Here is a 16,269-nt window from a genome sequence, read left to right as displayed (position 1 = left end):
CCACTTGTCACTAGCGAAGGACTACCAGGTTCCCGGGCGCCTCAGCGAGAAGTACTGCTGGTGCCCTCTGTACATAGCCTATCATCCTTCTTTGCTTGAGCTACCCAAGAATTAAAATCACCTCCAGTGACGGTCGGGTCTCCTTTCAGAATCTCGTTAACCATTTCTTGACCAACTTTTTTCTACCGCGTATAGGGTTCCAAAACTATTTTCCCTTAAAACTGTTGGCGTCAAAAAACACCTAAAACCTGGTTTAAGTAGGTAGGTGCATCTTTTGCAGCTGCTCAATATTTACCTTCCGATCTAGTCCAATTGCATGAAAAAGATAATTGAGGGCAATCTAAATTAAAAAGTTTTAGCAGTTTTCAATAATATTCCCAGGCTAAGAAAATATTCCAAAATTTTATTTTCGCCATTAACAGAAACTACCCCTGGCAGCACTGCTTCAGCGGAACCCAATCAGATTAATTGTAATAACTTCTGTTCTAATGCTAATATTTATAACTTTTAGTGCTCAAATGAAAGATCTTAGTCACAGTTATTAGCCTTACTTGACGTTGTGTAAACCAAAAGTTATAGTCATATAGAAACATGGTTGTTCATCAACCAGAAGGGCACGAACGGGTTAAAGATGCCATTGGAATTCTGAGCGGGAATCACTTATTGAAAAGGATAATAGGAGAAGAGCAATATTGTGTCAAAGTCCACTGGAATTCAGACCAGGATATTTACACCGGATTCCAATGATAATAGGACCATGATTCTATCAGTATCTGGAATAAAGCATAATCTTTAGCGGAATCCTATCTTAAGAAAGATTCCACTAGACATTTAAGAAGCTTTTCTCTAGAATCCTGCATCAAAATTCAGAGAAAAAACCGTAGAAATACGGATACTTATTGAATCAAAGTTCTGAAATAGATTCCATCGGGATGCTAAGAAAACTTCGATCAGAATCTTGAAAAGTATCCAAACAGAATCCTGAGAAGCATGTCATCATTATCCGAAGATATGCCAGAAATCGACCGAGCAATGTAGGTATAATGACGTTTTATGTGGCCTGCAGTAACCGATGTATTACGAGAAAAATGTACTTTTAGTGTAAAATTAAAAAGTTGCATATTTGGCAATATTGGCATTAAAAACTTTTCATTTTTTTGGAATCCCTAAACAAATCTTTAAAAACAATATCACGCTGATTGATTCTAGTGCAAACAGAAGCAGAGGTATAATCCGAAGAAAAACATTTTTTTAAACAAATTGTTAAAATTAACCGTTATGTGTCCAACAAAAAAACACCTATAACAGGCCAACGAGGGTACCCGGGTACCCACAAATTAAAATGCTCATAACTATGGCTTCCTTTAACCGATTTTGACACTTTTAGATGTTTTAGATTCAGGAACTCGTCCACTTTTGGATTCTGTAACACTGAATCGGATGAATGGATCTGGTTCTTGGTAATCCGGATTTTCCGGAGTAATAATCCAGTACTAGGGTATTTGTAAATTTAAATAATGCCCTAGCAACGTGAGTATCAAAACTCTTCCAATTGTCTCGGAAGTCTGTTATTTATTGTTACGGGACCCTATGGAAGTTTGAAAAATGGATTTGGAATGGAATGGCCATTCACGGCACTACGGGAACCTGCTCCGGAATGTCCGTTCCGGGTGAAATCACCAAATGGTTCCAATACCACGAGATACAGCCTATTGATGCTATGCCAAGAATTTTGATACCAATATTGCTAGTATTCCATTGAAATTCACAAATAGTATCTAAGCACTGGAACATGCTTTCGAAAATCCGGATTCCCGGGAACCGGTTGAAATAACCCGATTCATTTTTACCAAGTCTAAAAGTGGATGAGTTCTTGAATTCAAAACACCCAGTTTCAGTTTTGGGGGTACCCGGGTATCCACGTCGGCCTGTGACGTAGTAAAAAATTCAGGAGCCCCTCCTCACTCCCTTACTACATCTTACTACATCAAAAACATTATTATCCCAAAAGCTTGACTTAGTTAAGTTCCAAGATGTAACAAAGTTTCAATTTCCAGCTACGGATAAAATAGCGGAATTTCATTATTTGTAACCTAAAAAGGTATCCGGGTACCGCGTCGGACACATAACGATTAAGAGTGTTCCCATGGACTGAGGGGCTGTTTAAACGACACAACAATTTAGGTTATTATATCTTGGCTCTAAATGAACAAATTCTTCAAAACTGGTTCCAATCCATGAAGGTCGATTCCAAATTTTTGTTTTTTTAGGTCACTTTGCGCGGAATAACCCATATATAAGCTATTTTCGAGGTAGGTTAAAATTTGAGAGGAGGTTAACCCTAGACCCTCCAATTGCCCGAGAAAATGTTCTATTGACTGCAATGATCGAATTAGCACTATAATAAGACATCATAGTTGAAATTTGATTTTTTTTCAAAACACCCGGATAATCGAATCATTTTTCCCGGATAATCGAATCACGGATAATCGAATCCCCGGATAATCGAATCCCCGGATAATCGAGTCCGACCTGTAGCAGAGCTCTGAAGGTTGTTTTTTACTCCTATCAAAACCCCCCCACCTCGTCTGTGTTGGCTGGTTTGGGGGTTTCTATCACAACGGTAAATCGTATAGTTTAGAGCTAGCTCAGAGTTTGAAACGTCGTTGTTCAGCCAGGTTTCAGTAAAGGCAATAACATCATAATCGCACTGAGAAAGTGATAGTAGTAATTGATTTGTCTTACTCCGGACCCCACGCGTGTTCTGATAGTAAAGCGAGAAAGGACGGTAACTGTTTTCACGATTCGGACCTCGACAGTTGAAAGTAGAAGAGCGATGTGCAGACGGAGGTGCGCGGATGCAGGGTAACGCAGCCGATAGATCTTGAGCATCGGTAGAAGTTTGTGTATGGCAGTAGGCAAGTGCGAAGAGTGGCTCATTGTGATTTAGTGTCTGCTGCGGCTGGCAAAAAGCGAAAAGTATTTCGTCTGTTCGACGTGGGCTGGAAATCAAATGGTCGGAAAATAATTCCCTTCTGCCAAGTTGAATTTGATAGTGCTAAATCTTTCAACTGCAAATCAATGCCAGCTTTAAACGAAGCAAACGAAAGTTCATCGAGTGTTTTGCCTTTAGGTACAAGTTTAACAACGTCCACAGCTGTGTCTGTTTTTAAATTGTTCCTGATTAGCTTTTCTATTTGATGCACTGTTGCCTGAGGATCGAAACCAGATAAGTACAGCCAAAACTGTTTATTCCTTCTGGCTGCGACCAATGGTATAGTGTCGTCCGGTTCAATAACTTTTGTTCCTTCGAAAATGTTATCGGTGCGATGCGGTGGTTCATTCGGGATTAACAGCCGTGGTCTCTTGCGTGAATTCGGGTTACGTGGTGTAGTGGGAAAGGGCGTTCGCTGGAGTATTGTATCAATCTTCGTTGTGTTGAGGGCAATTTCATTCCTCAGCTCATCCAGCACCTTGTTCTGCTCATCAACCATTGACTGCATTGCATTGTTCGTGGATGAAATTACTTGACGAAAACAAGCGTTTGCCATCATTTTCATACAAGCTTTGCACATCCAAAACAATTGTGAGCATCCAGATACAGCGTCACGAATTTCCGCTGACTGGTGAGCACATTTGAGGTGAAAAGATGATTTACAAAAGCCGTTGCAAACTATTTCGTCGGCCTTGTCAAGACTGCGAGTACAAGCACAACAAACAGGCTCCATTGCTTTTTTCCGTACGACCTCAACACAAAGCGAATGCGGTGCAGTTTTTTGGAGATTTTCCGATATAGTTTGACAAACAGCGTTGAACTCCGAGTCACACCGATGTAGTGATGAAAAATACGTCAGATATGTAGTAATCCACAACGAATAAATCCGAAAAAAACGATAAAAACACAATATTAGCACAGAGAGATAAAAACAACTAACCGACTTGTCTAACCTTGTTGCCAGTATGAATCCAAAAGAAAAGCACAGCAGCACTTTTAATGTTAAATCAAACTACAAAATCACAGAATATTCAAAATTCAATTCTTAAGCAATTATTTGGTGGCCCTGAAAAGGGCCTTTGATTTGTTGTCGATGAGATTTAATGAAAGCTGATCGTCTTAAGCACGTTCTCCACGGATACGACGAGCTAGCTGAATGTCTTTTGGCATGATGGTGACTCGCTTGGCATGGATAGCGCACAGATTGGTGTCTTCGAACAGGCCAACCAGGTACGCTTCGCTAGCCTCCTGCAAAGCCATAACAGCAGAACTCTGGAAACGCAAGTCGGTCTTGAAATCTTGAGCGATTTCACGAACCAGACGCTGGAATGGGAGCTTGCGGATCAAAAGTTCAGTCGACTTCTGGTAACGACGGATCTCACGAAGAGCGACTGTTCCCGGACGATAACGATGAGGCTTCTTCACTCCACCAGTAGCCGGAGCACTTTTACGAGCAGCCTTCGTTGCCAGCTGCTTGCGAGGAGCCTTTCCTCCAGTTGATTTACGAGCAGTCTGCTTGGTACGAGCCATTGCTTTTTGTTGGTTGAGGTCTTCTAGGTAACTGAACGCGATGAAGATAAAACACAGAATGAAATACACAGGCAGCCATGACTCCTCTTTATACCCGGTTGGTCCGCACGGAGCAGCCAATCAGCGAAAAGGAATGGAAAAAACATACCCTCTCGTCGACTATATAAAGGACACATGTAACGGCGAAAGGCATAAGTTTCACTTCAACGGTCTTGACTGAAAGTAGCATCAATAAGCAGAGAAAATGACTGGACGCGGTAAAGGAGGAAAGGGACTCGGAAAAGGAGGTGCCAAGCGTCATCGCAAGGTTCTTCGTGATAACATCCAGGGAATCACCAAGCCCGCCATTCGCCGTCTGGCTCGTCGTGGTGGTGTAAAACGCATCTCCGGTCTGATCTACGAGGAGACACGAGGAGTGCTGAAGGTGTTCCTGGAAAATGTCATTCGAGATGCCGTGACCTACACTGAACACGCCAAGCGCAAGACCGTCACCGCAATGGATGTCGTCTACGCACTGAAGCGACAGGGACGTACTTTGTACGGTTTTGGAGGTTAAATAGCGAGAACTCACATGGAACAACATAAAAAGGCCCTTTTCAGGGCCACAAAATCATTTCGAAGAATTAGTTGGCATTTTCTATTTCATACGCCGTTTCTTCCTAGGAAGGAATCAAATTGGTTTAAACCTGAATGTATGCATTTAGCTAGTTTTGATAAAGTGTGATTTTTGTGCTTGGAATTCTCCTCATCGATTACCAAAGAGATCGACTGGGCCGTTAGCTAGAACCTACGGTCCGGTTAAAGGTTTTGAAAACGGTTATTAATTAACAAAAGGGAAAGTGAACAATGAGTGTGTCTTATTATTGGACGTCTTTTTGAGAAAAGCCTCGAGAATCATTCTGATCTTACATATCTGTCCTTCTTTGATTTTTTGAAAGCGATGGAAACAGCTTCCTCTAGTGTGGAAATTAGGCAATCTATGAGACGTTTCTGATCAGCTGATTATTTCTTGTTTACTTCTTTTGACGTTGCTCCGAGAAGTGCGACGTCCGACAATATCGTTGATTCGGTCCAACATCAAACGACGTCGGACGAGTTTTTCTGTTCGCAGGAGTAGATTTGTTGACAGAACCCACCGCTGAATTGTCAAAGAAACGTCTAATGGATTGCCTAATTGTGCCCTATTTTTGGCTTTGTTGCAAGATATCTATTGTGCTTCTAGTATTACAATTGAAATTTAGACGTGCTTTAGCAACGATTCGAATATGGGCGTGGCTTACGTTACAAACTACTTTTGTCCACTAGCCAGGGAGCTACTACCAACCGTTGGCTCTGTTTGAAAATACTAACAATTCATTGACTCAAATGAAAATGGGATATATTATACGCAAACTGGGATGTTTTTTTCCCGATTACGGAAGAATTTTTTATATTTTGAGTATCGTTGAATGTTATGTATTAGCATATTAACAAGAATATAACAATGAAAGTGAAACATTTTTTCTAACTTGTACAACAACAAATTTACATAAACAATCTAGAGTATAAACATTGAGATATTGTCATTTTCGCCAAATGGGTTTAACGAAACATGTTACGCAATATATTTAACGAATAAAGCACGGAATAGAAAATTTTTCGCTTTAAAGTGTGATATTAATTTGCTCATTCTCTTTGCGAAGGAATATCGAAAAGGAGGTTCAGTGCGAAGTATGAATATATAAATTAGGAAGGATAATGTTTGTTGAAGCATTCGTTATTCGATGGAAAAATATCTATCAAATTCTTTGGAGAAATATTTGGTAGTCCTGAAAAGGACTCTTTTTTGAGATTATGTTGAGCCAACAAAAGCAATATTCGGTATCAACTGAATTTACTTCTTGGCGGCGGCTTTTTTGGGAGCAGCTTTCTTGGCTGGTGCGGCCTTCTTTGGCTTCGGGGTCTTCGGCTTGTTGGCTGCTGCCTTCGATGGCTTGGTGGCTTTCTGTTTAGGAGCAGCTGCCTTCTTGGCGGCCTTTGCAGGAGCTGCCTTGGCTTTCTTTGCCACAGATTTCTTAGCGGCAGCAGCTTTCGGCTTCTTAGCCTTTTTCTCGCCAGCTGGTTTCTTGGCAGCCGCTTTTTTCTCTCCAACAGCCTTCTTGGGCTTCTTGGCGGCAGCAGCCTTCTTCGGCTTTTTCTCACCGGCCGGTTTCTTAGCGTCGGCCTTAACCTTGAATGATCCGGAAGCGCCAGTACCCTTAGTCTGGGCAAGCTTTCCCTTCTCGACGCCCGATTTCAAGGCCTTCTTGATAAATGGAGCCAACTTGGCGACGTCACACTTGTAGTTTGCGGCGATGTATTTCTTGATGGCCTGCAGCGAAGAACCGTTGCGTTCCTTCAGGGTCTTGATGGCAGCTAGAACCATATCGTTCACTGGTGGATGGGTCGATGGCTTTTTCGGTTTCGCAGTGCCGCTCTTGGCAGCCTTGGCCTTCTTTGGGGCCTTGGCCGGAGAGGCAGCAGCAGGTGCCGCAGCAACAACTTCGGTAGCGGTTTCAGTCATTTTAACTCACTTTATTTCTCTTGGAAAGCGTACAAACTGTGGGGGGAAATATACGAATGAAGTGGAAACTGTTGGCTTGTTGGCGCTTGGTTTCGTCGACCGTGTTAGGGAATGCTTATGCATGGCGGTTGAGAATTGCCGTTCGGCTGGTGGAGATAATTTTTCTGGACTTTTCTTTTAAATTAGTATTATTCGAATCGTTGATAGTTCATATTCTTCAAGAATTTAATCTACATTTGATATAATATTTGGGCTTTCTAAATAATCACACAAGTGCATTCACATCGAAATGTATGTGAGGGAAATTACAATTCATTATGCACTATTCACAACATAATGAAACTGATTTGTGGAAAATAGTCAAATAGATCTATTTAAACAATTATTATACATATAAAATTCTGTTTAGTAGTAAGGGAAATGTTTTTTCTTTCAAATAACATCGTGTATGTGCATAAACTTCGATTTACTAAACGAAATTTTTCAATTCAAAGACATACCAAAATATCTGCTTTGGCGTCCAGGTTTCGTATGAGTCCCTGCATGATTGGATTGTTAGATATTATTTAAAACTAGTTCATGTCAAATCTACAAATTATTTAGTTTACTAAATGCACAGGGGACATACAAAATAAAACTTCAGTATCAATTAGGAGTCTTTGGAATGTAATAATTTTGTATGCGAAGTCCGAAATATTTGGTAGACGCATCTTGGCCAACTTTAAACGGAGGATCAATAAATCTGAAGCCAAGGGGTGATAAAATCACTACTTACACCTTTAAAATATATTACAAAAAAAATCAAAATTCCTACTGAAAAAGTTTAAATTATCCAAACCCAGGAAATTGATATAAAACTCAGAAGCCCGGAAATCGCCCTTAAAAATTGGAGTCTCTGGGTCAGACGCGTAGTGGTGGCAACTCTAGGTGATACTAAAACATATTTTGTGCTATTTAAATTACGACTTTTTTTAATGATATTTTCCACCATATCAAATTTGCAGTGGAAGTCAGGCATTCTTGAACTTTTTGTTGAAATTTCAATTTGTTATCGACCCGTTCACCTAAAAATTGTAGGGTTTTAAGACACATTCCAGCGTTAGGGAACGACGTTTGCATGCATCATGCAATTGTTAACAGCTCGTCGTTTAAAACTTCTAATATCAAAAAACTTAATTGAATAGTTTGAAAATGCTGACACAATGTTAATGTTATCCCGATCAGGAGAAAATAACTGGCCAATAACCCGAGCATACTATTTTCTGGTATACCAAAACCTGGTATTGATTATTAATACCTCATTGAGGTATTAAGCAGACATTGAAGAAACATTCTTCACTATCTGCTGAATACCTAGATGAGGTATAATACTTTATTTTAGTATTATTTATGTATTCCAGTGATTTTTACAAATACCAAATAAATACCTTATTAAATACCTTCATGCAGTGAATTTTGTTATTGGAAGGTTAAAAAGGTTACACACCAAAAAATAATGAAATTTAAACGACATGTAAATCAATACGAATGTAAACATACAACGATTGAATCAAAAAAATTGATTGAAAATTACGTTAAAATCAATTGGAGCATCAAACAGCATACAATTTTATACTTTCGTTCGTGTAATATTACATGTCATTCATTTTACAGCAGTATTCGAGTAAAAATACATAAGAAGCGCATTGGTTTTCCGTTTAAAGAAACTGTAATTTTCAATCCACGTGCAAAATAATAATATAATTCGTTGAAGAAAGCACGGCAAGTCGTGTGTGTTTGTGGTGGAACTTAATTTTACATTTATATTCATGCTCCAAATATGTGCATGAAAATAAACTTAAAATTACAAAATATTTTTTTCTGTGTATGTTATTATTCAGGTATTATCATAATTAGTTTCATTATCAACTAGCTATTCGTAGTACATGTCTCAGTTATTATTTCGGGTATTTTAACTCTTATGCAAGGCTTCTCAATAACGTATTGTGGTGTTCAAGTATTGGGTACAGTATACCTGAATTTGGTATTCTGAAGTTATTTTCTTATGCTCGGGATGTGTTCGCTAGGGGACAACAGACAAATCATTTGTATTTGACAAATGATATTTTGAAATCAACTTTTAATATGAATTGGTAAAGGGACACACCACATACCACAGTGGCAGTGGGTTCGACATAGAATTTGTTAATTAGGGCGGTTCAACAATATTTTTGAGTCTAAGGTTTAAGCATTGAATCGTTATAGTTTGAAATATAAAACCATATTTCTTACTTTTTTAACGATTCATTTAGCTGGATATTACTAAGTAGGAAAAATATGAAATTTTAAAGCCATAATAATCTAGTATCAGCAAGGATGTGAAATATACACATCGAAAAATTAGAAGTGGCAGAGTCATTAGAAACAGGCTTAAAATCTTACGGACTAATCTTTTGCCTTCTGCTGTCAGGAGTCGAGCTTAGGCAGTGTTACTACGAATCTTTCAAGTCTATCGACATGTCTCACGACAAAAACATACTTGTTCCCCTTGACCATGGGTACCTTCTTGGGCAGTTGCATTATTACTAGAACAATATAGGAAACGATTTCTATTGTTTTTCTTTATCACAAATATGTGGTCGTCCTGAAAAGGACGGTTTTGTACAAGGGTTGGTTCAGCGTTTGATTTAGGCCTTCTTTTCGGTCTTCTTGGGCAGTAGTACAGCCTGGATGTTTGGCAGAACACCACCCTGAGCAATGGTCACTCCAGAGAGCAGCTTGTTCAACTCCTCATCGTTGCGAATGGCCAGCTGCAGATGACGCGGGATGATTCTGGTCTTCTTGTTGTCACGGGCAGCGTTTCCTGCCAATTCCAACACTTCAGCCGCGAGGTATTCCATCACAGCCGCCAGATAGACGGGTGCTCCGGCTCCAACACGTTCGGCATAGTTTCCTTTCCTCAACAGACGGTGGATACGGCCCACAGGGAACTGAAGACCAGCACGATTCGAGCGGGACTTTGCCTTTCCCTTAACTTTGCCTCCTTTACCGCGTCCAGACATTTTCTTTGTTAGATTTTTGTTTCACGTAGCAACTGCGTACTGCAATAGTGATACTGATGCCACTTGCCCGGAAAGACACTCGTTATATACCCGCTGCAATGTTCATCAACTACCGAAGGGTGGATCTACGAAGGAAATGTAACGAGAAAACATAAAAAAGGACGGATTTTCATTCCACTACGAACGAGTATAAAAGAGACACGACACACTGTGCGTCTATATGAGTGTTCGTTATTTGTTCGCGCGGTATAGACGTGTTTTTACATTCGCTCTTATTTTGTTCGTTCAACCCGTGAGATGAGTAAAGGGAAGGGCCGTAACAGGCCGAAGAGGAAGAAGAAGCCTGGCGCTGGAATCCTATCGTCGGGCAGTGATTCATCGCAGCAGGCTGCCAGCCTAAAGAGGAAACAAAATTCTGTTCGCTCTAGAAGCGAGCGTTCATCGTTCGGTTCGGTTGACGACGTCAGCATTTGCAGTACTACTGCCCCACCGGACCCACTTCCAACCACGCAAAAGCCTTCTCCAAACCATGCTGCTGTACAGGATGCAGTTAAGATAAAACTTCCACCATTGGTGGTTAAAAAAGTGCCGCTTGAGACGCTCGTAAGCAACTTCGCTGCTATGGGTGTAAAAGCAGAATATAAATTAACGCGCATTGGAACCAAGGTGATGCTACAAAAGAAAGACGATTTCGATCTGGTTGTGAAATTTCTGCAGGAATCCAAAGCGGAATATTTCACACATGACATTCCCGGTGATAAGCTCTTCAAGGTTGTCATCAGGGGTCTACCGAACTTTGACGTCAAGACGATTGAAAGGGAAATCGTGGACCGGTACAAACTAGAACCAACTGCTGTTTTCCGGATGACGAGAAAAGACGAAGAGGATAAAAAGTATCCGGACAGCCTTTTCCTAGTTCACTTTCGGAAGGGAACGGTAACGCTCAACGCTCTGAAAGCAATCCGTACCTTATTCTCGATCATCATCCGCTGGGAACCATATCGTGGCGGTCGTCGTGACGTAACACAGTGCCAGCGTTGTCTTAACTTCGGGCACGGTACCCGCAACTGTAACATCAACCCACGCTGCAACAATTGCGCTAAAAATCATGCCACGTCTGACTGCCTTAAGGACAAAACTGCGCCGTTTAAATGCGCCAACTGCAAATGTGCTCATCAAAGTACAGACAAACAGTGTCCGAAACGAGAGGAGTTCAAACGCATTCGAAAGCAGGCTGCAGCCATCAACCAACCGGGTCGCAAGAAGGAAAAAGCTCCAGTCTTCAATGCAACTGATTTTCCGCCGCTACCTTCGCAGGTGCAATCTGCGTTCCGTCCAGATACTCCTAGTGCTTCCGCCGAGCAAGGATCTCCACCCCTCCCCCCTGGATTCCGGAGACCAACACCACAAAACAACAACCCCGATCTGTTCTCTGCAGATGAACTGATGGAAATATTCGTCAACATGACCGGTGCGCTTCGCAAGTGCCGAAATAAGCCCGAGCAGATTCAAGTGCTAGGAAAATTTATCATCCAGTATGGTGTGTAAACCGCTAACCATCGTCACATGGAACGCTTGCTCTGTACGGGCAAAAAGAATCGAGCTTGCTGACTTCGTCCGCAGGCACAACATCGACGTGGGACTAATCACCGAGACCCACCTAAAATCTGGTGACAGCTTTTGGATGCCAGATTATAACACCGTACGGATTGATCGCACCAACTCCAGGGGGGGTGGTGTTGCGGTCATCATCAAGAAAGGCATTAAGTACCGCACCTTGCCCCACGTCCGCACTTCTGTCATCGAAGCTCTTAGTGTGGAGGTGGAAACATCAACTGGAGACGTTCGGTTCATTGCAGTATACTGCCCTCGACAGTGCAACATAAGCAACGGCTTAGCGGCGAAATTCAAGAACGACCTGACCCTCATCACTCGTACAAACTCTCGTTTCGTCATCGGAGGAGACCTGAACGCTCGACACGAGGATTGGCGGAACTATCAGCGGAACCAAAATGGATGTCTGCTGTTTGATCACGCGCAGCATGGGCTGTATACAGTGCAGTTTCCAGATGAACCAACGTTTATCTCTCCGTCGGGTAATCCCTCAACACTGGATTTCTTCTTATCGAACATCAACATGACAAAGCCAGTGGCTCTCAACGACCTCAGTTCCGACCATCAACCGGTGGTGACGGAGATCGGTGTCAACGTGGTTCCTGCTCCGAGCTGCATGAGGAAGGATTACCACCACGTCAACTGGGTGCAGTTCAGCAACACGGTGGACAGGAACATCGATGAAAACCCGCAGCTAGACACCGTAGAAGACATCGACCGTGCGCTGGAGGCGCTTCAACGAGCCATTTCCGTGGCCGACCAGATGCACGTTCGACAAGTTCCTGTGAGGGGTAAGTTTATTGCCATTGATTCCCACACTAAATTCCTTATTCGATCAAGAAATGTTTGTAGACGCCAGTTTCAGAGGTCTGGTGATCTGAATAAAAAGCGCGAAATGGCCGATCTGAACAGGCAGATTGCTTCCAGAATGGACTCACTCCGAAACGAAAGTTTCGGACGTGTTGTCCAAAATCTGGACGATCGCTCAAGACCATTCTGGAAGGTTGCTAAAGTCCTGAGAACCCACCCCAAGCCCGTTCCTCCTCTTAGGGTTGATCGTTCGCTTCTTATTACCCCACTAGAGAAGTCAAATGCGATTGGTGATCACATTGCCTCATCGCATTTGATTGGCTCGAACATCCCAAGTCCGCTTGAAAATCAGGTTGCGCAATGCGTCCAAAATATCGATGCCTCCCCTTGTGTCGTTCCAGCAGAGGATAGAATAACATCCGAACAAATTGTCTCAGCGCTGAAATATACCAAAAATATGAAGGCCCCCGGGTTTGATGGAATTTTCAACTTGGTACTAAAAAGATTGAACATCAAATTTTACACACTACTAAGTACTATCTTCAACAGATGCCTAGAGCTGCACTACTTTCCAAGCAGCTGGAAGGTAGCAAAAATTATACCAATCCGAAAACCCGGGAAGGATCCAACATCACCTTCCAGCTACAGACCAATTAGCCTACTTTCAGCGCTGAGCAAATTGTTTGAGAAATTGATTCTCAATCGCTTACTCAAGTTTGTCGATGAACAGAACATCCTCCTACCGGAACAGTTTGGGTTTAGGAAGGGACATTCCACCACACATCAACTAGTACGGGTGATAAATAATATCAGGAGGAACAAATCTGTATCCAAGTCTACAGCCATGGCCTTGCTAGACGTCGAAAAAGCGTTTGACAATGTCTGGCACGACGGACTTGTATACAAGCTTTGCAACTTCAATTTTCCCTCACATCTAGTCAAAATCACCCGTAACTATCTCCAGCAAAGGTCGTTTAGGGTATCACTAAATGGTTGCCTCTCAGACACGTTCTCCATCCCAGCGGGGGTGCCGCAAGGCAGCTTGCTAGGTCCCCTGCTGTATAGCATCTACACCTCCGACGTTCCTCCTCTCGGGGACGGTTGTGTGTTCTTCCAGTTCGCAGATGATACTGCAATAGCAGTCAAAGGAAGAATGCCTCGCGAAATTACTAACAAACTCCAACGATGCCTTAACGCCTTTGCTGAGTATTGTAATATATGGAAAATTAAAATCAATGCCTCTAAAACCCAAACAATTATGTTCTTACATCGACAGTCCCCAAAACTAAAACCACCCGAGTCTTGCACAATAACCATGGACGGCATAAGGGTTGAGTGGTCCACCGAAGTAGTTTACTTAGGGCTGCTGTTTGACGAGAAACTTCTCTTTCGATCGCATGTTCAGAGAACCCTAGTTAAGGTCTCCACTTTGGTTAGGTGTTTGTATCCGCTGATTTGCCGCCGATCCCGCCTCTCAGGGGTGAACAAACTGGCTGTCTACAAACAAATAATAGCACCCGCGATCTTCTACGCAACACCAGTGTGGGAATCATGTGCTCAAACTCACAGGAACAAGATCCAGGTAGCACAAAATCGAGTGTTGAGGATGATCCTAAATCGTCCATTTGACACCAGAATATCAGACCTACATGAGGAGGCAAATGTTCCAAAAATCGACTCAAGCATCGAGGATATCAGAACAAAATTCGTGGAAAAATGCCGCACATCAGAATATGCTTTAATAAGCAATTTGTACATAGTAGGTTAAGTGTAAATAGTAGGTTAAGTTGTATATAGTAGATTTAAGGTGTATATAGTAGTTTTAAGTAGTTTATTTTCCAACTTTGCTTCTAAACAAAACTATCCACCAAGGTGGTCCATCATTTCAAGACAAATTAGTCTAAAAAATTTCAATATAAATTACAAATAGCTTAGTACTAAAGATGTAAAGAAATATTCTGTGTCACTTAAAAATTTAATATGTTAGCCATCGACAAAAACTAAAAATAAATATCATTTATCAATCATGTGCGTCTATATCATTTCGTTTGTAGCATCGTAAAAGCATCGTACGTCAGTTGAAATGGCACCGAAAACCAGTGGAAAGGCCGCCAAAAAAGATGGGTGGGTAATGTCAGAGACATAACCGGAGTGAAGTAGAATACACTTTAGACCGGTAAATTCTGCTCTGGAATAAGCAATTTCTATGCGACTTTGTCGACTTTAGCACATTCATAGTTGATTTGGAGTGTTTTTGGAATTATCAAGTTGGCAATTTGCAACATTCTTTGAAAATATTGTTGAACTTTTATGAATGAAGGCACGCAAACGAGCGTCGTCCTACTACCAGCATCAGAGAAGTAGCAGATCACCATTTTTCGCTACATGGCCAGTACCAAACAAACCGCTCGTAAGTCCACCGGAGGAAAGGCTCCCCGCAAGCAGTTGGCAACAGCCCCCTGGCAACCCTATACCATCATATGGAGTTTGACAGCGACCGACATATATGGGGTGTTATAGCTATAAAGCCCCAAACAAAGAATTATGTTCGGCACTATGCTCGATATTCAAGCATTCCACACGACGTTTTGCATCTTTTGGGATGATTTAATTATTTAATTTAATTGACATTTTGTAACTATATACAGCTTCTAATCATTCGGTTCAAAATCAATGTTTTGCCTTTCATGGCAGTGATGCTGGCTGTACAGAGACGTCGTCCTTGACAGGGGGCTGGTTGGCAACGAAGGCCGTGTAAAAGTGCCCCAGTCACGGTTGGCGTTAAGAAGCCTCATCGCTACCGAACAGAAACAGTCGCCCTGCGAAAAATTCACAGCTATCAGAAATCTAGCGGGCCTAAATTGTGACCCAAAATAAACCACAAACCAACAAGTTCTTTTCAGGACCAGCCAATTATAAAGTATTATTATTATAAATGAAATTTTCCATTGCCTTACAACCTCCCTCCCCCTTTCCACCCGGCTTGAATAACTATCAATCTTGATGATGCTGTGCGGCGGGGGCACTAGTTTTTATTATAGTGGAAAATTTAGGTTTGCGCGTTTTTCCCAAAAGTTTTTTAGCTGTGCGTTTTCAAGGAAGTTGTAGATGAATTCAAAATAAAATAGTTTATTTCTATTGTCAGAGATGGACCTTCCAACGAAAACTAGTCTGGCTCGCTCTGAATCGAATTGTATGGACCAACCACTGCTTTCACAAAATCTGTTATTTTCAGTAATTGAACATTCTACACTAGTCACAACTATTTCCAATCAGCGCAAAAATCGAAGATTTTCATTCAGTACAATAGCAGATTTTCACTTTTAGAAAAACAGGCAACATTCTGGCCGAAACGAAGCACCTATATCGAAACGTTAGAAAACGTTCGATTTTTGTAAATTGAATCATTACACTAACCTGTCTACAAATCACACAAATAACTTTTTTATTTTGTGCCATTCTACTTGAAAGCGACGGTATTGTTCACAAGTGGCTCACTTACCATCCAACGCCCTTGGCAAGCCACTTTCTGATGCTTGTAATAACAAAATTTCAATTTCATTCTTTGTCGATAAATTGATGGCCCTGAAAAGGGCCTTTTGTTTGGGCAGTGTTCGGAATTTACTTGGAGCTGGTGTATATGGTAATAGTTTTGGTGCCATCGAAGACGGCGTGAGTGGCCAACTCTTCTAGCAGCAGCAAACGGACGACGGTTTGAATTTTGCGGGAGATGCTGC

General features: G+C 41.7%; 3 protein-coding genes across 3 annotated transcripts; all 3 read right to left on the bottom strand.

Moving 5' to 3' along the window:
* Positions 1 to 4,114: 4,114 nt before the first annotated feature.
* LOC131676071 (histone H3) lies at positions 4,115 to 4,525 on the bottom strand. Its single transcript, XM_058955197.1, has one exon. The coding sequence runs from the start codon at positions 4,523 to 4,525 to the stop codon at positions 4,115 to 4,117; it is 411 nt and encodes a 136-aa protein (XP_058811180.1).
* Positions 4,526 to 6,168: 1,643 nt separating this feature from the next.
* Positions 6,169 to 7,103, bottom strand: LOC131679916 (histone H1B-like). The gene has a single exon (XM_058960667.1). It carries the CDS (start codon positions 7,065 to 7,067, stop codon positions 6,399 to 6,401), a length of 669 nt encoding a protein of 222 aa, XP_058816650.1. The 5' UTR covers positions 7,068 to 7,103; the 3' UTR covers positions 6,169 to 6,398.
* Positions 7,104 to 9,688: 2,585 nt separating this feature from the next.
* Positions 9,689 to 10,149, bottom strand: LOC131679961 (histone H2A). Its single transcript, XM_058960707.1, has one exon. It carries the CDS (start codon positions 10,106 to 10,108, stop codon positions 9,734 to 9,736), a length of 375 nt encoding a protein of 124 aa, XP_058816690.1. The 5' UTR covers positions 10,109 to 10,149; the 3' UTR covers positions 9,689 to 9,733.
* Positions 10,150 to 16,269: the final 6,120 nt, after the last annotated feature.

Source organism: Topomyia yanbarensis, chromosome 1, assembly GCF_030247195.1.
Source record: "Topomyia yanbarensis strain Yona2022 chromosome 1, ASM3024719v1, whole genome shotgun sequence".
NCBI lineage: Eukaryota > Metazoa > Arthropoda > Insecta > Diptera > Culicidae > Topomyia > Topomyia yanbarensis.
The sequence above is the reverse complement of the archived record's forward strand: the minus strand, read 5'-3'. Positions and strand labels throughout refer to the sequence as shown.